This window comes from Chionomys nivalis, chromosome 13 (assembly GCF_950005125.1).
Source record: "Chionomys nivalis chromosome 13, mChiNiv1.1, whole genome shotgun sequence".
Classification (NCBI taxonomy): Eukaryota; Metazoa; Chordata; class Mammalia; order Rodentia; family Cricetidae; genus Chionomys; species Chionomys nivalis.
Genome location: NC_080098.1, coordinates 57,693,923 through 57,714,661, shown reverse-complemented (window position 1 = coordinate 57,714,661; position 20,739 = coordinate 57,693,923). Strand labels below are relative to the sequence as shown.

Sequence of the window (20,739 nt, the reverse complement as noted above, 5' to 3'; positions counted from 1 at the left end):
AAGGGGTTTGGAAAAATCACAGTGAACTCCCGCCACTTTGGAGAACAAATCCCAAAGCCCTTGCCACTTCCCGTGACACAGAGGTTTCAATAAAGGACACCCAGTTCTAAGCTGAAAGACGGAAAGGTAGCATTTGTTTGGGCACGCCCACACCTACACATGTGCACGCACGAATTCATACACTCCCACATCTATCTTTATCCCCCGATTCATGCCCGTTTCTGACCCAGGACAATGCCAGCCGTAGAAGGAGTTGCCTCTAAACTCCCACTCACTAGAAAAAAAAAATGTAGTGGCCTCACCCACACTTCCCGGCAGTCCCCGTTGCCACCATCATCAGTCAGGTATGCTGCCTGCTCACCTGTGAAAGGCTTCTCAGCAGCCAAGCCATTCTCCAAACCAAAGCTTCCGGTCTCTTTCTTTGCCTTTCCATTAGCAAAATGAGTTACTACCAGCCCCTCGGGGGGGCCTTAGCTTTTCATCATCTCTAGTGATGGGGCTGAAATCCAGGAAGAGCCATCCGGAGGAACCCTGACAAGGTGAAGCCAAGTCCCAAGAGAAATAGCTCGCAGGTGAGTGTCCCTCCTTCCTGCCTGGCTGCTGGCCAGGACTGAGAAGGTTGAGAGAAATCAGGGGAGGGGCCAATGGACCACCCACTCCTACAGGACAGCTTTTATCTTCCAGATAGAGCTCATCTTGGTAGGGCAGGAAATTCCCCTGGCCACTGCAAATCAGGTTGGATCTCTGCGTTTTTCCTTGGTGGAAGATCCAGGTAGCTAAGGTGAGTTTTGTGTATGAGGTTCAGCAGTCCATGCAGATGAACGGTTGCTGGGAGGGTGAGACTTTAAAGTGGACAGGGAGAGAGGTCGATTTTGTGTAGCTTCCTAGGACTATATCTTGATTTTTCTGAACATTTTCTATGTGCCAATAAATCACTACCAGATGTCTGCTCAAATATAGTTCAAGTGTGAGATTCTGTGACAAGGTTCAACGCTATTAACTATTTTGGGAACAATGGGAAGAGGTATTGGAGAGTGTCCCTGCCCACTAGATAAGTTAGATCCGGGGCAGAATATCTTTTCATCTCTATCCCTATCTTCGACTAAACAGTACATAAGGAAACTTGTTTGCTTGTTACCCCCAAAGATTCCTCAACTGGCTATGGGCATCTAGCAACAATTCTCTAGCTAGATAGTGATTTCTGGTTCCTTTAAGAAAGAACCAAGGCAGACAGGGACTCACAACCCACAGATAAAAACTGCAGCGTCACAGGTGGCAGGAGGCTGTTCTCAAAAGCATCTCCAGTGACTTGTCTGGGCACCGCTCCTTCTGTAATTCTGCCTAGACTTTTTCCAACCCCCAGTTATAACACTCATTAGCCAACTAACATAGAACTCGTGGGACTGAGAAGGACCCTGGAAAAACACACCTTATATGACAGGCTCAGCTGCAGAGTGACCGATCACTCTGGAAGACCTAACCCATACTGATCAAAGTACCTAGGTGTGTCTCACTGCCTCCAGCCACCATACACACCCACACTAGCTGTGCTTGACCCGCCCACCCAGAGTGGCAACTCCAGTCCCCAGACACACCTTTCCCCATCTTTCTTCTGTGCAAAGCTTAGAGACGCAAGTGTAATGTATTCCTGTCTTTGCAAGGGGGAAAAGTCTTAGAAAGAGTAACACGAAGAGACCTTTAGGGCAGACAAGGCCTCTGTCAAGATTCTCTGACATGCTACGGGGCTTAGTCTTTAAGTGGCACATGATCCATCTGGCAGCATGGGGGAGAGTGGAGAAGGCTGCACACTCCCTACACACACACACACACACACACACACACTCAAACTGATGGGAAACTGCTATTGACTCTATCATGACAGACATGCATGATGTCTATCTGCTATACCTGTAACAGTTCTTTGGGTTATCCAGGAATGAAATTAGCTGGTAGACCATCTGCAGAGCACAGCAGGGAGGGGGGATGTGTTTGCATGAGTACATGTTAGCCCCAGAACGAGTGAGGTAGCACTGGATAAGGAAGAGCAGCCAAGTGCAAGAGGAAGAGACACTGTGAAGATGTGTTGTTTAAGACTGCCCTTGGTTTTAGGGTTGTTTTTTTGTTTGTTTGTTTGTTTGTTTTTGACAATACATACGTGGCAGACATCAGGGATGCTGGACAGGTGTTCTGGGGAAGAACTGGGTTAGGATTCTGTACTAGGTTTCAATGAAAAGGAAATAGAGATTTACACTTGAGGATATGCATTTTTGAAATAAGGAGACAAGAAGTAATTTTTGTTCACATGAAATGAGCCTCCCAAAGTCCTGCTCTTATTAATGGAGACTCATAACTCAGGCTGCAGGCAGCATGTGGAAGAGAAAGCACACACAGTTGTACTGTGTTAGAGACTGAAAATGCTGTCAGAACAGACACGCTCACTCTATTAGCTACAGCGTACAAATGAGTATGAACAAAGAGAAGGAGCTGACTAATTATGCTTATTAAATTTGTAAAAGATCAATCCTCTCTTGATCATTTTCCAAAAGGAATAAAGATGATGGGTGTTTTAAAATTACACTAGGTTTTTGTGAAGAAAATACACCTGAAATACTATATTATTTCTATTTCATACATACATACAGCTTCATCAGTACACTACCCAGGGTCCTACTTTCTGAAGACGGGTGTTCATGCTGGAATGTGGACAGGGAGAATGTCCTCATCTGCATCTGTAGACTACTCTTGTTAATCTCAAGGAAACCTGGCTGTGGGAATCAACAGAGTTGTGGCATTTTGCAAGCTGTGATTTCAACACAACAGCATTGTCTGTCCCAATAATTATCCAAGTTATCTGGAAAGGAATGAGCAAATCTTTGTGAAAATAAACAAAGTATTTAAAAAATGGCTTCTGGGAGATTCTCTCAAAAAACCACACCCGTGCTCTCTGGTGTCATACTAAATGTCTCTTCTTACCCCTTATGCTTAAAATCTATATCAAAGCATCTTTATTAATCTCACATATTTATGCACAGTATCGTAAAGAATATTCATAGCCGGGCGGTGGTGGCGCATGCCTTTAATCCCAGCACTCGGGAGGCAGAGGCAGGCGGATCTCTGTGAGTTCGAGACCAGCCTGGTCTACAAGAGCTAGTTCCAGGACAGGCTCCAAAACCACAGAGAAACCCTGTCTCGAAAAACCAAAAAAAAAAAAAAAAAAAAAAAAAAGAGAGAGAGAGAGAATATTCATAATATTCGCTGCAATGTTTGCCTTTGGGGAAGGAAGTTTTACTTTCTTTATTTAAAATATACGTTGGAGTTTTGCCACGGGTGTCGGATCCCCAGGAACTGGAGTTACAGACAGTTGTGAGTTGCCATGTGGGTGCTGGGAATCGAACCCAGGTCCTCTGGAAGCAGTCAGTGCTCTTATCCTCTGAGCTGTCTCTCCAGTCCCAGGAGGTAAGTTTTAATGCTGAGATATTAATTAGAAGGAGAGTTTCGTTTTAATGTAAACCCCCTTTGCATATTTTTAGTAATTAAACAGCATTTCTTGGGTCCATACCCAAGGAAAAAATATTGATTCTTTACTTTTTGTTTGTTTCAAAACAAAGGCACGCTCTGTAGTCCAGGCTGCCTGGGACTTGTTATTCAGTCTGCCTGGGTGTATTTCAGATCTGGAGCGTAGGTTCAGCTGTGTGGAGTCTATTGCTAAGCCTTAAAAGTTTAAAAAATAAATAAGTTAACCAAGCTCCTGTTCGCCTGAAATACTTTCCTTGAAAAAATGAGCACATTTGGATACCATATATTGTTTGTGCTCTTGGTCGGGAACTTCAGTAATGAGATGTGTCTTGGGATCCAGATTCACACTTGACCTAAGTCTCATTAACCGTGAGCCAAAATTTCCAACGGAAACAATTCCAGTTACCCCTCCCCCCCGCACTACCTCCCTTCTTCCCTCTCTCCATCTTTTTAGTGTTTTGAGATAGGGTTTCTCTCTGTGTCCCCGACTGTTGTGAAACTCACTTTAGAGACCAGGCTAGCCTCAAACTAAGAGATCCACAGGCCTCTGCCTCCTGAGTGCTGGGATTTAAAGGTGTGCACCACAGACACTTGGCTCAACGGAAGTGTTTCTTTATGGAAAAGGCAACAATAGCGCAGTTGTACAAATCCAGAAATACTTCTTTGTAGGTATAAGACTTAAATGATAACTTCTAAAAGACTATTTAGTTTATTTAGGATAGACATACTCAAAGCAAGTTTCTTTGAGAGAGGAAAGGAAAATTAATCGTCATTGTTTGGTTTCATGGAAACATGAATCTACACTCGGCACCAATTACCTCACTCATTTCCATCAGCTCTGGGACCAAGTTCATGCTCTGTGAAGTTTCGTGTTGTGAAGGTTGGGTTGTTTTATCCAGTGACAAGCTTGTATTAGTGGTCAGCTAATCTTACTTCTCCCACAATGCTGGGTATATGAGAACATCCTCCATGGAGTGAAGGCAAGGTCTCCAGGCAAAGGCTGATTCTCCACCCTTCCTCGGACAAATTAAGGCAGAGTATCTGGGCATGGGGTTGGGGATCCTATTTTAAGACGACATTCCCATGTGCTTCTTATGCGCAATTCGATGAATTTTGCTAACCACTGTCAAAAACAGAGGGAGATTTGCTAAGACCAAAAAAATAAACTCACCACACATGGTGAGGCATGCCTGTAATCATAGCATGAAGGAGGCTGAGGCAAGAGAACCGGGTGGTTAATTTGAGGCCAATATGGAGCTGGAAGTCAGCAGAGAGACTGTTCCTTGAAAAGAAAACAAGCCCAGGCCTATGGCCTTGACTTTACACTTGTGATCAAGTCAGTGATTGTGACTCTGGTGCCCACGACTCCCCTCCAGTGACCAGAAATGCAGACTGATTACATAGGAACCACACAATACAAGAGATAAATTCCTAGCAATAAGGGATTTTTAACAAAATGTTATCAATCTCTCCTCAGTGTCTCAAAAAGACCGGAGACATCACTACTTATAGAGTCACTGGGATTCAGGTGACAAATATTGTTTTCAACTAGAAATGCTGTAAAAGGTGACATAGTTTTGAGCGCACTGGTATCGTGTTTAAAAAGTTTCTGCTCTCAGATTTTCACGTTAGAAGTGCCTCGCCAGTGAGGTCTATGCAACGTCCCTAAATTGGAATGAATCCGAAACACTTCTGGTTCAAAGCATTTCAGAAGAGTTAACAAAGTGACGTGGACCACTTTCAAAGCAGTGGCTTCTTTGAAATAAGGAAAGAATGGCTTATTAAAATATGGATCAGCCATAGTTATCAATCAATATACATATGCGAGGAGCAGAACGCATCTCATGTTTGTAGTGCTAGGACCCCAAATCGGGAGAGTTTGGAAAAGAGAGTTCTGTTCCTTCATCTAGGAACCTGATAGTTGGGGTCAGTTAAAACAAGACACAAACTGCAATGTTAACAGTACATAGTCACATGTGACCCCTCTTAAGACTGATTTGTGGTTTAATTGAAGAAAATATCGAAAGGGCTCCATTTCCAGTGAGAGGGTTCAGGCTCCCATTGAGAGGTTAGGTGGGCTGTTGGAAAGTGCAAGCCTATAACAGGGAAATGAAATTCAATTTCTTAAAAAATAAAAAACTTGAATCAGAAATGGCCTAGAATCAGGAACACAAGGCGGTTATAACATTTTAATGAGGCAACCAATGCCTTTTACTCTCCAATGAGCTGAAAAATATATTCAAGTTAGTTACTGTCGAGTTCTGCACTTGGTTGACTGGCGAGTGTGTTTTGTTTGTATTTTTCGCTGAGTTTTACAGACCACATCAGTTCTAAGAGTCACATTTCTTTTGCCTTTTGCTTGCACAGGGCACTTCAGGGCCACGACCGTCTCTGCACCCTCTCCTTTCTGTTCTACCCCACACCCTATCTCACTCACATCTAACTCTACGTTCACAGGTGCCCAACATTTCTAAAAGTAGGATGATGCTCGTGTGACTTTGGCATTGCTATGGCATAACAAACTTGAAGAAAGATCTATTTTAGCTAGCAGTTCTATGAGAGTTCAGCCTGTGGCTGCTGGTTCCTCATAATCGAGCATCCTGAGGGTAGAATCACGTGGCGGGGCAGACTCCTCATTTCTAAGCAGAAAGGCAGCAGACAGAAGAAAACATAGAGAGGATGGCAGCGTAGGATGTAGGGCCCAAGGAGAAGCCCCCAGTGTCCTGCTTTCTAGAGCATCTAGAGGCCCTGCCCTACCTACCTTTTGCCACCTCCCAATAATCATATCTTGTGAGTTTATCAAGGGATTAGTCTGCTTACTCAATCAGAGCCTCAAGTTCTAATCTTTCCTAGAGAAATAGTCACAGAAGGTCTAGGGATGTGTTTCACTGATGTCCTGGGTATTTCTTCATCTAACAAGATGACAAGTAAGATCGGGTCCCACAGCTTACCCAATGGGCCTAACTTGTGTGACATGGCTTCAGATGTGCCAAGTCCTAGGTAAAGTAGGATTGCCCAGTCACCCTAGTGTGGTACTAGCCGACAAGACCAGGCACACAGAACTATTTAAATAAAAATCTATAAAAACGCAAGGAAAATTTTACATTCTCTGTGGCACTGGTCACACTTCAGGTGCCCAGTGACAATCTGTAGCCATGGTCACACTTCAGGTGCCTGGTGACAATCTGTATAGCCAGTCGCTATACTACTGGCCAATGCAAAAACAGAAAACCATCCTCATTGCAGAAAGTTCCGCGGGGTGATGCTGAGCTTGGAGGTTGTTCCTTGCAGTTTTGTACGGCTAGCATCCTTTAAAGCAGCGCCCTAATCAGAGATGGGGCCTTCTCATATGATGAGGATACTGCCTCCGTGAACACACAGGGCCTGCTGTATCAGGAGACCTGCAGTGAAGGGTTTTTTTCAGAGTTTCAACCAGGCTTTTGTCTCTGTGCCCTCAATTTGCTTAGCTCGCAGGAATGCATGAACACCTGCTGGCCCTCGGTGGAAGTAGGGGCATGACATAACAAATATTTAATGTATCAGCAAAACACATCACTTGACCCTTTTTAAATCTGTTCACTAAGCATGACAGTCACGTTCATTGTCTTCTGTTTGTCCTATCTCCTTTGATGTGCTGCACTGCAGGGCTGATGGCCGACATGGCTCACAGCTGAGGGAGGGCCGCCATAAGGGAAACTGCCGTTTGCAAATGGGTAACTTGTAACTCCATTGCAACCCTACCCCAAGCATCAGTTGGGTGACAGCTATGTTGTGGTCACAAGTCAGAGGGGCTGGCCCTCTTCCGGAGGGCAAAGGCAAATTAGAATCAGAAGCAGAGATACAAACTGCCTGGGTGTTTGAAGATCCGCTGCTGAAGGACCTTGGTGTGAGCGCAGGGGTGTGTTCGCTTCAAAAAATGCTATTGACTATAATGAAACTTGGTGTTTATTGGGAGCTTCCCAAAGGGCCAGCTCTGATCTGCTTTCCATGGGGAAGTATGAGGTAATACTATGGGGATCAATGCTGGAAAGAGCCTTAAGGAAAAGGTGACTTTCCATTTCTTAATATTTCTAATAAAACTATCATGTAAGCAAAGCTAAACTCTCTCAAGTTATTTGTAGAGAACTTATAATAATGTAGATGGTGGATTTTATTTTACTTTTTAGAATGATCATTTCATTTGGGGAAATTTTAAAATTTTGAAAAAAAATGCAACCATAGTATACAAAGTTCCAATGTTCTAATGGCGCTCTGGGTTGAGATAAACATTGACTCAATTTCTGCCAATTATTCATCCTGGGAACCTGGATAAGTTATTTAACTGCTCGTGTGTATACTCAGATGGATTTCTTCAACTGTCAAATAACACAATAATGTGTGCCTTCATGTCGAAGGAAGGAAAGACTCGAGCGACTGTATGAGAAGTGCTTAGTTCACCTGCACCACTGGTGTGCTTAATAAACATCTCTTTTTATTTATATGAATGACACATTTACTTTAATAATCTTATGAAAACAATACATAATATTAAATGGACGCTTTCTACTAGGCTTACTATATTTCCCTTTTCTTCCTTAGAAAAGAATAGAAGGAACTCTTGGGGTTCACATCAAGCCAGATGGATCCAGCACTTTTTTTGTTTTATAACATTAATGTCCTTTTTCCTATTCAAAGAGACAGAGGGAAGCTAGATTTGGTACACCTCTGTCTCTGTCATTCAGGTTGGTTTAACAAAACATACTGTGAACCAAGTAGCTTATTTGGTCTACCAGAGACTTAACTCTGTACAGCCATGGGTAATGGGAAGCCCAAGGTTAAGCTGCCTGTCCAGTCCATTATTTGTGAGGATGCTGACCCTGACCACATCCCCACATGGTGGGGAGAGAGGAAAAGGCTTTCTATGATCTCTTCTTATAAGAGCATTGATCCTATCAGGAGAGCTCCCCAAAGACCCCACCTCCAAGTACCATCTCATTGGTCAGTGGAGTTCCAACATAAGGATTTGGAAACAGAGGGCACAGAGTCTGAGGCAATCATGCAGGATGGGAAGCTGGAATGCTCTGTGTTGGAGGGAGAGGGCCCGCTTGTTCATCTTGGCCGCCTGGCTAGCTTAGCCTTCGAAATAATCACACAGAAACCATATTAATTAAAACACTGCTTGGCCCATTAGCTCTAGCCATCTTATTGACTAACTCTCACATCTTGATTTAATGCATTTCTATCAATCTGTATATCACCACGAGGTTGTGACCCACCAGAAAAGTTTTAGCACGTATACTTCTGGCCACAGATCCATGGCATCTCTCTAACTCTGCTTTCTTCCTCCCAGCATTCAGTTCTGTCTTCTCCACCTACCTAAGTTCTGCCCTATCAGGGGCCCAAAGCAGTTTCTTTATTCATTAACCAATACAAGCAACACATAAAAAGAAGGACCACCTACACCAGTTTTGGTCTGGTCTGTTCAGGGACTCACTGGCAAGGGAAGGAGGATTATGTAGCAATGTTGTAGGAGCTCAAAGCATGGGAACGGTGACTTTCTCTTTGGTGGAGCTACTGAATGACCCACCATCTAGCTTCCTATTGCCTACTTCTGAGCTACAGAAAAGGGTGGTGTGATGGAGAAACTAGAGCATCACAGTACCCATTTTCTTTATGTTTCTCAGTTTATCAAAGTCATGTGGACCATTTCCATCTCCAAATAGAAAACAACGACAACAACATGATCAAAAGCAAGTTTCCCAATCTATTGTGGGGTCTACTTAATGTATATTTCCTTCATCATTGGTTTAACGTCATGCCTACCACCTGATTTCTTAAGAACAAAGGTTAAGAGAAAAAGAGGTGCCTACAAAGAGAGTAGAACACATAAGAGCACAAGTGTGGTTTCCTCAAAGAAAGAAAAGTCTCTTAACTGATCATATTTGGGCTATATATTCAAAATTGGTATTTTGAGTCCTAAGAATTTGAAAGGTTGTTGAATACATTTTAATTTTTCACATTTATTTCTGTTCTCCTAAAAATCGTTTTGATTATAATTTGACCTCTTTTTTTTCTTTTTACCTAAAACAGAGATGTCAACATCACACTGTTTGCTGTACTTAGTACCCTACCTTTTATGACCCTAACTCACTAGCATGCTCTAAGACTTAATGATAATTTACCAACTTCAGACTTCAGGCCAATTTCGGTTGCCCTTTTCAGTTCCTGAGAAATACAGCAAGGGCTAGTGGGAAATTCTGGATCATCGTGGTCTTAATGGAAAGCCCCAAATTAAGAATAAAGGTTTTCCTTAGTTTTGAAAGTTATTGTTGGCCTTAAGACAACTGAGAAATATTCTTGGAAATGGTTCCCTCTGAATATTTTCTGAAAGGAATTTAGAATGTTAACAGTGGGGAGTCTCATGACAGAACTTTACCATGCTTTTGACAGAAAATGTATCTCCAGAATGTTCCTGTAGATGCACCTCCCAAGGCCATACACATCTTACAGGCCATATAGATGATTCCTTCAGGTGGCAGCTGCAAGGGCTACCATTCTAGATGATCTTCCTATCATAAAACTAGCTTATGTTAAACACAGCCCTGGGAGCTGTGTCCAGAACCCATGTGGATTGTCTCATGTAATGAGCTCAGCAAAGCTGTTATGGGAGTTTAGTCCTACCTTCATTTCACAGTTAAGGGAACAGATACGAAGTTTCGCTGCTGCATACAGGGCCACACAAGTGGGAAGAATCGAACTCATTATCTGAAATCAGAAACTTGACTTTGGAGTACACACTGTTGACGAGTTGGGAAAATGTTTTTCTCTTTGGAGCCCACACTTTTTCAGAAGCCAACACGCTAACCGATTAGTGTGGCCCAGCTGCCTGGAAGCTTTTCCTTGGTTTCTCTCTCACCCTTAGAATCCTGGTGGCAATATCCCTGGTTGGAAACAGAACTTTGAGCACAGCTGGACAGGGACCAAGGGTTAGAGTTTCCTGATTGGTTCCTATTGGACCCAGGGTGCTCTCTCTTAGCTCCCAATCAATATCTACTTTGAAAAGACAGCCAGGCTGATGAAAACATGGATGCTCATACTGACTACAATAAAAATCCAGAAAACTATACAAAATCTACTTCCTGCTAAGGCTGTGGTGGCAAGAGTATCTTTGGCAGCAGAGCCCTAAGACATTGTCACTGGGCACAATGGAGATACTATTGCTTCTCAAAACAGAGAAGAAATCAGCACCCAATCAATCAAGGGTATAAGAAAAATGGCCTCTGTGGAAAACAACTCTGAGGTCATCAGCTAAGTGTTATATACTTTCAGTTTGCACATTTTCCATATCCTTTGTGTCGTGACTTCCTTTGAATCTTAAGAAATGGAAAGAGAAGAAGAAAAGGCAGAAGATCATGGCAGAGATTTTGACATCTTTCAAGATAAAAAATGCAAGGACTGGGCCAGTGTTGCAGGACAGATGTGGCTCTGGACATCTAAGAACTAACTATGATTCTATCCAAGGAATTGTTGTCTGTGAGACATTTTCATTGCCAAGGAGCCAAATTTCAAAGAAGCCTGATTTTGTTAGAAGTAAGGAGAACTGGATTTGATTTCATCTAACTTATTTTGGGTACCTAGGAAACAAATGGAAATCACTCTTAGTATCCTCAGACTGGGAGCATTATAATTTAGAGGAGATGGTAGAAATCCTGAGTGACCAGAGATGCATCTGAGTCAATCAGAAAGCATGATAGGGAAATAAAATATTAGAGTGTATTGCAACAGACTTGGGAGAAGGGCAGAAAATTGCCAAAGAGTGCTGACAACTTCAACTTCAGCTACTTTGTGAGCAAGTTTTCTACCTGGTTTCCTTTCATTTTTGTGTTGTTAGAGAAAAGCATTTTTATTTACAGTTCAGAGGACAATTAACCAAAGCAACTCTTCTTGACCAAATGCATGGAAAGTTTTTAAGAGAAGGGGCTTTATAAAAGCAGGCACCGTCTTTGTAAAAGCAGGCACTGTTCCTTATTTTTGTGAAAAAGCGCTGTTTCTAGGCAGGCAAGCAAAACCTTTCACAAGGCCACGTGATCATCTCTTCAGCAGTCTAGAAAAAGAAAGAAACTAACAAGCCAACAAAGGATATATCCGATGATGCTCTTTGGTGATGTGTCTTAAACTAACTATAGGAGTATATGTGATTCTAGAAGGATGTCACTTTGAAATTTGATAGTCGTAATTCCTTAATAAAACTGTATATATAAGTAGAATATAATGAACTCTATATATAGTCATGTCCAGATAGTCAAATGGAAACACTATAATTAAATTAAGATGGAATCTTAAAATGTATTCAAGTAACATAGAAAGTTACAGAAGCAGGATCAGAGGAATAAGACATAGCAGAAGCAGACTGAAAACAAAGAATAAAATGGTAGACAATTAACAGGTAGCAGCTACCTTAAAACACAAATGGTATACATACCACAATTACAAGGAATGTATTGGCACAATGTTCAAAAAGCAAGTGCACACTTGTATTTCTGGCATTTAGGAGGCTGAGACAGGAGGATCATGAGTTGGAAACCAGTCTGGGCTACACAGTAATACCTTTTCTCCATAAACAAGCCAAAATATTGCCCAACCATGTGCTATCTACAAGAAACTTACCTTAATTTCTACAAGTAGGTAGACTGACGGTACTAGGAATTAAAAACTATAATACATAGTCATTAGAATGTTTTGCCACCATCCCTGAATTAATAATAGCTGTGTGATGTTGGGCAAGCTCCTTAGTCTCTCTGAGCTTTAATTTTCTAACCTGAAAGACTAACTGATCTCAAATGTTTTTTTTTTTTTTTTTTTTAACCTCATCTAAACTCTCAATGTGAGTCGATCTGATGCTTGTAAACAAGATGAGCTCATTGGACCTCCAGCTAAAAGTGCCCCTGCGAGACTCCTGTCAGTGACCTCGCATCCTCTCAGGGACTCTAGGGGCAGTGTGCATAGCACTGCAGTCCACCCAAGCACAGCCTGAGGGCAGCGAGGGGGAGCTCATCTCAACCAGTGTCCCCAAAAGCAGCAGGCAGAGGAGGAGCTGAAGGAATGATTAGCTTTAAAACGGAGGAAAACCAAGAAACAAGCTCCTGTGTTTTTCAACACTGGCTTTGTTCAGAGGCTAGAAAACCCATGCATGTTCTTTCTAAACAGACTTCCAAAGGTTACCTGAAACTACAGAGTTTTAAGAAGCAGGGCACTCATGTTGGCCCCTCAGAGAAACAAGTAGTGTTAGTTGTGGTGAAAACACAGCTCAGTGGGCTGGCAAGCCATCCTAACTCCTTCCTTAGCAGTGGACAAGAGCTCTTGGGGTTGGGAAATCCTCCGGGAGATACTGGTCTCCCTGTCCTCTAACTTGAACTGTGTATCTCTTTCTCTTTCTCCCTCCCTCTCTGTCTCTTCTCCCTATCTCTGTCTCTGTCTGTCTGTCTGTCTGTCTGTCTGTCTGTCTGTCTCTCTCTGTTACACATACACACACACACACACACACACACACTTATTCTAAAATCATCCCCCTTTCAGAGAGGAACTACAGAAGAAGACAGGGTGAAACAGGTCCAGAGGCACCGGGGGTTTGGGAGAACATGTAGAACAACAGCAATGAGAGCACGTAGCTGGGAGCCCAGTGCCCCCTTTGGTGATTATCAATAGTACCATGATGCCTCAATTCACAGTGGATCCTTGTGAGCACCTGGAATCTTCTTGCTGCCTACATAGGCTGGGGATACAGAGGTGTCAGACATCACTGGAAGAGTCAGAAGTTCATTGCCTGTCTCAGGATGCACCATCTTCCTTGGGGAGGCTAATGTGAGACCAGTTACCCTGGGTGGGTGAAGTCCTGGATCAGCTCTTGAGGTCCTGGATCAGCTTTCAAGGAAACCACTCATCTTAAAACAGTATTGTGAGCTGACTGGGTAGGAAGTTAACTGGGTATGTACCCAAGCTCCTCTTTCTCCTTCCTCTTTCTGCCTTTTCACAGGCAACTGGCCTTAGATATAGTCTTGTATTTGTCAGGATGAACAGTTGCTCTTACCATGACCTGTAATTTACCTGTGGCCATGAATCCCGTGGAGAACGCTGGCTGGGTCAAGCTCCACCTCAGGGGCTCAGCATTCCATTGGCTGTACCACCAGAGTTCCTGAGGCAGCTCCCTCTTATACAGCTTGAATGATGAGACCCATGGAGTTTGGATAGGAAATGTTCTCGTGTGCCTGGCAGTGGGGTTACTTTTATCTTTTTCTTCTGTATAGTGACTACATTTCCGATGATTCCCTCAATACATTCAACCCTAGCTCAGTCTTCTGTATGTTTAAAATGACAGAATAATATGCAGGATAATTTAAACTCTATTACTATTTTATGCATATCCCCATTATAGCACTTATCACATCTTGCTGTAATTTTTTGTTTACATATCTGTCTCTTCCACTTGGCTTTGAGCTCCTCCAGGACTTAGGTTATGATTTGACTCATCTTAGATTCTGCCTCCTCCTCTGTACACAACAGCTTAGGGCTCTGAACATAGTAGATTTTTAAATCAGCTTTGAGAGACTCAACAATCAAGTATGCCTGCTATGCATGTATACATTTATCCATAGATATTTTTACTGTAATTATTTGTTTCTGAGAAAAAAGTAAAACATTTATACATTTATTATACATAGCCTGAAGTTCTAAAGTGTGTGTATGGATAAATGGTTAAATCAAGCCCATTAATAGAAGCATTACTTTTTGCATAGATACACATACCTTTCGTGGTAAGAATGCTTAAAATCTTTTGGCATTTTTCTTCTTAACGTTTGAGTTTATTCTTTGGCTGCTTGTATATGTGCATAATGTATTCTATTTACTTTTCATTCCCACCCTCTCCTGTCTCCTTCCTACTGTGCTTACCAACTCTCTCCTCCTTATAGGTCCTGTTCACACATTCTTGCCTTTTTGTTTTGATTTTAATTGGGACCATCTGTGTGGCCATGTCTGGAACTATCCCTCAGAGCAGGGATTCTCAAACTTCCTGACACTGAGACCCTTCAATAGTTTTTTTACATTGCAGTGACCCCCAACCATTGCTACTTCATAGCTAATTTTCTACTGTTATGAATTGTAATGTAAATATCTGTGTTTTCCCATGGTCTTAGGCGACCCCTATGAAAGGGTCATCATTTGACCCCCAAAGTGTTAGAGGGCTGGGATTGGCTCAAGTCTGGCTACTTCCTGCGGGCATGGGGCGATGTGGGAGTTGGTGTGCTGACACTCAGTGAGAGGTGTGACTGGGGCAGTATCTGGGTTGCTGTCATCCTGGAGTCCTCAGGCAGCTGTTTTTTGAGGGAGATGAGAAGGTAGGTGGCTAGATGAAAAAAAAATTGTTATTATTGACCCTATGAAATAGGGCTAGCCATAGAATAGGTATGATAGCAGATAATACAATAGCAATATGATAGCAGATAATATATGCTAGTATGATAGCAATAGCAGATAAAACCAGATTTCAGTTGGCAGGTGTCCTTGATCCAGAAGAATAGCACTTTGTGGGTTGATCTTGGCCCAGGCACATCTTGGTGTCATTGCAAAAGACTAAATGTCATGGATGAAGTAATAAGTTAACAGTACCGTAAGTTGTCAAATGCATTAGACAGATCTGGGAAGGATAAATGAGCAAAAATGAGACAGCATTTTAGCTACGCAGGCAATCCCAAATCCTCTCCTTGGTCCTTGGAGAACAGTAGTCCTAGAAGCGCTGCTTGCCAGTCTACCAAACCAAAGGCGGGGCCTGGAGGTGGAAGGTCTTCCGTCTTCCTGGAGGAGCTAAAGGGTGCTGCGGAAACTGGCATGTCTATGTTAGAGGCTCTTTTTGGTAAAATGCCATACCCTCAGATCTGTACAGACATTTAAGAACTAAGTACTATTACCTGTTATTTAAACTGGGCATATAAGCTAAATTTAGGTGTGTGTTTTATCCGATAAGTTATAGTTTACCAATGCTAGTAAATGTAAGAAGATTAAAAGGAATATTTTAATAAGTCAAATAATCTTAAAATGAGCACACATGCACACAGAAACATTTATAAAGTTACACAGACATACTGTGGCCACATTATTTTAACAGAGAGGCAAATAAAGCACTTTTGCAAACCTGTGAAGGCAGGCGGCAAAAGTCAGAAAAGCATAGAGCTGATTCCATTAAGGACCAGACTAGCAGATGCTGCAAGAGGGACAGGGCAGAAACAGATTTTTTAAAATCCCAGAGTGAGAGAAACAGTAAACAGCTGGGAGGGAGGAAGGGGATCAGAGTGATCCCCAAATAGCAGGCAGGGGCCAGGGAAGCATAGCAAACAGTTGATGGGTGAGTGCCATTCTGAAGGGATCAGTGATGGCCTCCTTTGTCCTTGCCAGTCGGGTTTAGCACCCCCCCCCAATCCAGAATTGGACAGGAGCCAGCCACAACTTCGGGCGGCAGAGCCCCCAAAAGGGACAAACCGTGGGCTCAGCGGAGAAGGAGAGACAGAAAGGAAGGGCACCAGAGATTTAAGTTTTTATCTTCTCTGCCTTCCCATCTTTACCTTAATCTTCACTCATCCCTGGTCTTCCACTGGAGACAGAGAGACTTTTCTGATAAGATAAATACATAAGAGGCACTTAGGGGAGAGGAGCAATGAAAAGGGAGCCAGCAGGTATGCAGAGCAAAGGTTTCTCTGTGCTCTAGAGATTCATTGGTGACCAGTGTGGAGCAGTATACTCTACCTCCTCACCGCTTGCCCAGCACATCCTTTTAGCATCAACGTCATTACGGTATTTAAAGTGCTCAGAGAACTGCCATGCCTACAGGGCTCAGAGCCAAGCTGACAGGAGAGGGAGATGTCATTGGTACTTGCAGTTTTAGCCTAGGTCATGGAATTTTGCAGAGCGCTGTCCTCATGTCCTGGATTGCTCTCTCCAGAGTGAAGGGTTTTAAATGTTTAGGCCTTACCCAGACTCATGGGGGGTGTGGGGTAGTCCCAACTCTCCAAGTGATGGTTTTAGTAAGAGGTGCAGGCTATAGGTAAGTCCTGAGGACATAAAGAGAAGTCTTCCCAGATAGTATTCTAGCCCCAACAATGTCCACAGGACCCGTTTTGCCCCTTTCCCACCAGAGGCCATGGTGAGAGGATTATATGTGTTAACCAGAGAATACCTGGACCAGACACTGAACCTGCCTGTGCTTTGGTCTTGTAATGCTCACCTCTAAAAACAGGAGAAATAAATTTGTTTATAAGCCTACAACTTTGTAATACGTCATTACAGCATTTCTAGTAGACTAAGAAATGGCTACCCTGCAGACATGCTTGCTCAGGACCATTCTCCCCTTGCCTTTGAGTCCTAATGTTTGGTCTAGTTGACTTTTCACAGACAGATTAGTTCTTGGTTTCTTTGAGTTCCCAAAGCTCCTCGAAGTTCTTTTTCTCAGTTCTTGTAAACCCTGGTGACGTCATCAATAGCATCAAGTGCAGACTTCCCTAGTGGCGCCAGGGACATTTCGCAAGGAATTTGTTCAACCCTCAACTCAGTCGCCCAGGGAAACAAATTGGTGATGTCACAAGGCTTGCCACTTGCTGTTCTCCTTCAGGTCCCTTCTGCACTGGCTGAGGTAGGGTCCTGTCTATTGCTCTCCCAACCCAACTGTGTCTTGTATTCCCCAGGGCAGTGCAGAAGCCCTTGCTTTCCCCCTCAGCCACGTCTACGCTCACTCAGTTCTGCTGGCCACAGCTTTCTCCCTTGATATTCAAGCTTGATAATACCTCAGAGGTTTTGCAAGTAGAAGGACCACACCTGATTCCCTTATCTTTCTTTGGGCCATAAACACACCCAAGTCTCCAAGTCTCTACTTCCTGGTTTCAGAGACGTGCTCCCCTTCTTTACCGGGACACCATCACAACCTTTGACCTTTCTGAGAAAATGAAAAGGAAGAACAGAGGCCTGGAGGTTTACAGAGACATCGTTTATAAGAGGTCATTTAGCAGGCGGTGCCCTGTTCCAAGTGCAACTCTTCTTTGTTGCTTGTCTCAAAGCTGTTTTGAAATATGTGCAAACTGTCAGGTTATCTAACTGCAGCTGACTATCCGAAAGATTTCCTCCCAAGGTTATAAGAAAAGGTGCCTAAGAGAGAAGCACAATCCAGCCTGTGTTGAAACTCACTCCCAGAGGACTTTGTTTCTACAGCTCTCCAGCCTGAGCAGAAAGCCGCAGTGGCTCCCAGGACTCAGAGGCAAAAGCAGAGAGCTAGCACACAGCTTCCAAAGCCATGACGAAGACAACCACTTGCATCTATCACTTCCTTGTTTTGAACTGGTACGTCTTCCTCAATTGCTACATCCCACATATTGGAAAGGATAATGAGAAGTTAAAGGAATTCCATGATGGCGGACGGTCAAAGTACTTGACACTCCTTAATCTGGTAAGTCTGTGTGTCTGTATCTGGAACCAAGCTTTCCCACGTACTGTTTTACGAAACAAGTCCCCTTTATGTCTTCCTTCTTCATGGTTGGTGAGTTTGGGGCTTCCCCTGTTATTTAACAATTTGCTCTGGGGCACTCAGTCTGGAAATGCTCCATAGCTTCCGGGGTGTCTAATTGTAAAATGCTCTCTCGCAAAATCTCTTGGAGTCCAACAGGGGGAACACGGACTTGAGTACAAACACACAGGCGAGATCTTGAGCCCTGCCTGGGACTCTGAAAAGAAGGCAGAGCTGTCGCATGTTGTGTAGGAAGTGTGACTTCCACTGGAGGAATAATGTCCTTTGACAGCACACAGCGACTCACAGATTTATCTAAGAAAAGCAAGCGCATTTGCCACTAGCACATTTGCTACCTTCCTTTCCCACTACAATTTTTTATAGGCTCAAGTTCCATCTGAAAGGAAAGATCACCCGAGCCAACAACCAACACATAATTTCAACTATTTTAAAACCAAAATTTGAGCTTAATCCCTTCTTGCCTTCTTAACCTGACTGGCCACGTGCTACTGAGCAAAGTCTGAATGACTGGAAGAAAAACTGCCTTGTAAGAAGGATTTTAGGGGAAATAATGTATTTTTAACACACACACATATATGTTAAAAGATAAAATTGGAGCCTCTTTCAGACATGGGAATTGACATTTAAGTCTTTGTCATTGTTGCTAAAACACACAGTTTTATAAAAGCACCTGGTTTCAGGGAGCTGGAAATAATATTCTTGTTTTCAAGATTTATTTTTTATTTTATGAGCGTTTTACATGCTTTGCCGACATGTATGCATACGTGCCGCACATATTTCTGGTGCTTGTGGAGACCAGAAGAGGGCATTAGATGCTCCGGAGCTAGAGCCACAGATGGTTGTGAGCTGCGCTGTGGGTGCTGGGACCCGATCCTGGGTTCCCTGGGGCAGCAGCAGGTATCCTGAACTGATGAGCCTTCCCTGCAGCACATCCTGCGATCGGAATATGCTCATCCTTCAGAATCACAATCCTCACTTTGTAATCAGGGCAGATGAGTGGCAGAAAGAGGGACTGGAATGTTGAGTAGGCAGAAATGGTGAGTTTGGGTTGAAAAGGCTTTTCTTTGAGGCACTGGCCCCTCCCTTCTGGTCTTGTGTTCACCTTTTGGTGACATATTAGCCTGAATATTTTGAGTTCTGGACACAGCTTTCTAGTGCCAGAAGGGGTCAGGTTGGCTGTTTGTTTCAGTCCTGAGATTTTACAAGGAAATAAGTCGAATAGTGAAAAAAGAAAAGAGAAACTGGTTTATAGACCTCTCAGAGCACTAGTGTCAAAGAGTGAGGTTTGTATCTCTGTTGGGTCACCTGGGGCTGTATGTCTATCCATGTTTAATTATTAATCAAACTCAGGCCCCATTATGGCCATTCTACTGCCCAGAATCACAGAGCAATGGGAAAGACTTTGCACATAGGTCCATAAGCCACCTCCCTGACTTCTTTTGGCTTTTAATGCAATTCCTCTCCCCCTCATTTTCTGTCTACTAGCCTATCATCCTACTTTGACGCTGTTTAAAAATTATAACATTTCTATTTATTTTGTGTGCATGGATGTGTGTAGGTGTTGGGGTCGTGTGTACCACAATGTAGAGGTCCAGGCACAATTTTCAGGAGACAGCTCTCTACTCTGACCGTTTGGGTGCTTAGGATTGAACTCAGGTGGGCATGCTGGGCAGAAAGTATCTTAAAGAGAATCTCACGGGCCCAAATCATCTCAGAATTTAATCTCATTTTCTGCCTTCCTGTCGAATTAGCCATCAAATCAAATTCCATTTGTTTTCCATTTTGTTGGACCTGCCTTCCCCTCCCCCACATTCCCGCCTTACTCCTTGCCCTCATTCCAGACTCACTAATTGGCATCGGAGGACCACATTAGCCCTGCATTGCCTTTTCCTCCAATGCACAGGTTCCAGATTGATCTCCCAAAGCTCTTTTTTAAATTTTTCATGAATTCCTTTTAACATGGTGGCCTTTTTTGAAATAAACAAAACCAACAAAACAAAACAACAACAAAAAAACCCAAACTCACCTCTTAGCTCCCCTTCTTCCCAGGAAAGCTGGTGTCTCTTAGAGAAAGGCCTCTGTCTCACCAGCTATTCCCACAGATGTCCCTCCTCAAGTCTCCGCTCATGTCCCCAAACAAAGGCCTCCTGGCCTCTGATCACCAGTTTGCTTCCATAGACCACCTGAAATCCCAGGTCCGGTACTGAAGTACTGTTTTCTAGTCCCCTCCCTCCTCTTCACGTGACTAGAGAAAACAATTGAACTCTTACTAGGTCAAAACCAGTTCTACCTCATAAGCCCTTATCAACCCAGGCCACTTACAGTTTTCCACCGTGTTTGCCAGGAGAGCAGGGCGTAGGGCACTCGTGGACTAGAACTTTGCTCTCTTGGTATGTTGTAACTGTGGCTGTGTTTTCTACTTTGCTGAGTTGATATCTCTCTGGCAGCTTCCGGCCCCAGCCTGTGAGCAAAGGAAACGTTACCTGTAATGATTTCCTTTCTAGACTTCGTGAGTGTTCCCCACACCTGACAAAGATGGGTTAAGCATCTTTTAGGGGACCCATCTAAGAAGAGTTTTCAAGTAGTGTGGTTCTAATAAATGTTTGAACCTGAAAACTTCTACCTCTTGAGGTCTCACGGGTTTATTTATGGGTATTAGTTTTTGAATGGATTTATATTTT

At 43.2% G+C, this 20,739-nt stretch overlaps 1 protein-coding gene across 3 annotated transcripts in view; it reads left to right on the top strand.

Moving 5' to 3' along the window:
• Positions 1-395: 395 nt before the first annotated feature.
• The window catches only part of Adtrp (androgen dependent TFPI regulating protein), a 74,053-nt gene continuing 53,709 nt past the window's right edge, over positions 396-20,739 (top strand). Inside the window, exons 1-2 of one of the 3 annotated variants that reach the window (XM_057787932.1) lie at positions 396-572; positions 17,746-17,980. In XM_057787932.1, coding sequence (XP_057643915.1) covers positions 17,828-17,980 — 153 coding nt within the window. In that variant the 5' untranslated portion in view covers positions 396-572; positions 17,746-17,827. Of the gene's footprint in view, positions 573-17,121; positions 17,174-17,686; positions 17,981-20,739 lie in introns of those variants that run through there. The other 2 variants (XM_057787933.1, XM_057787931.1) reach the window with 2 other exon arrangements.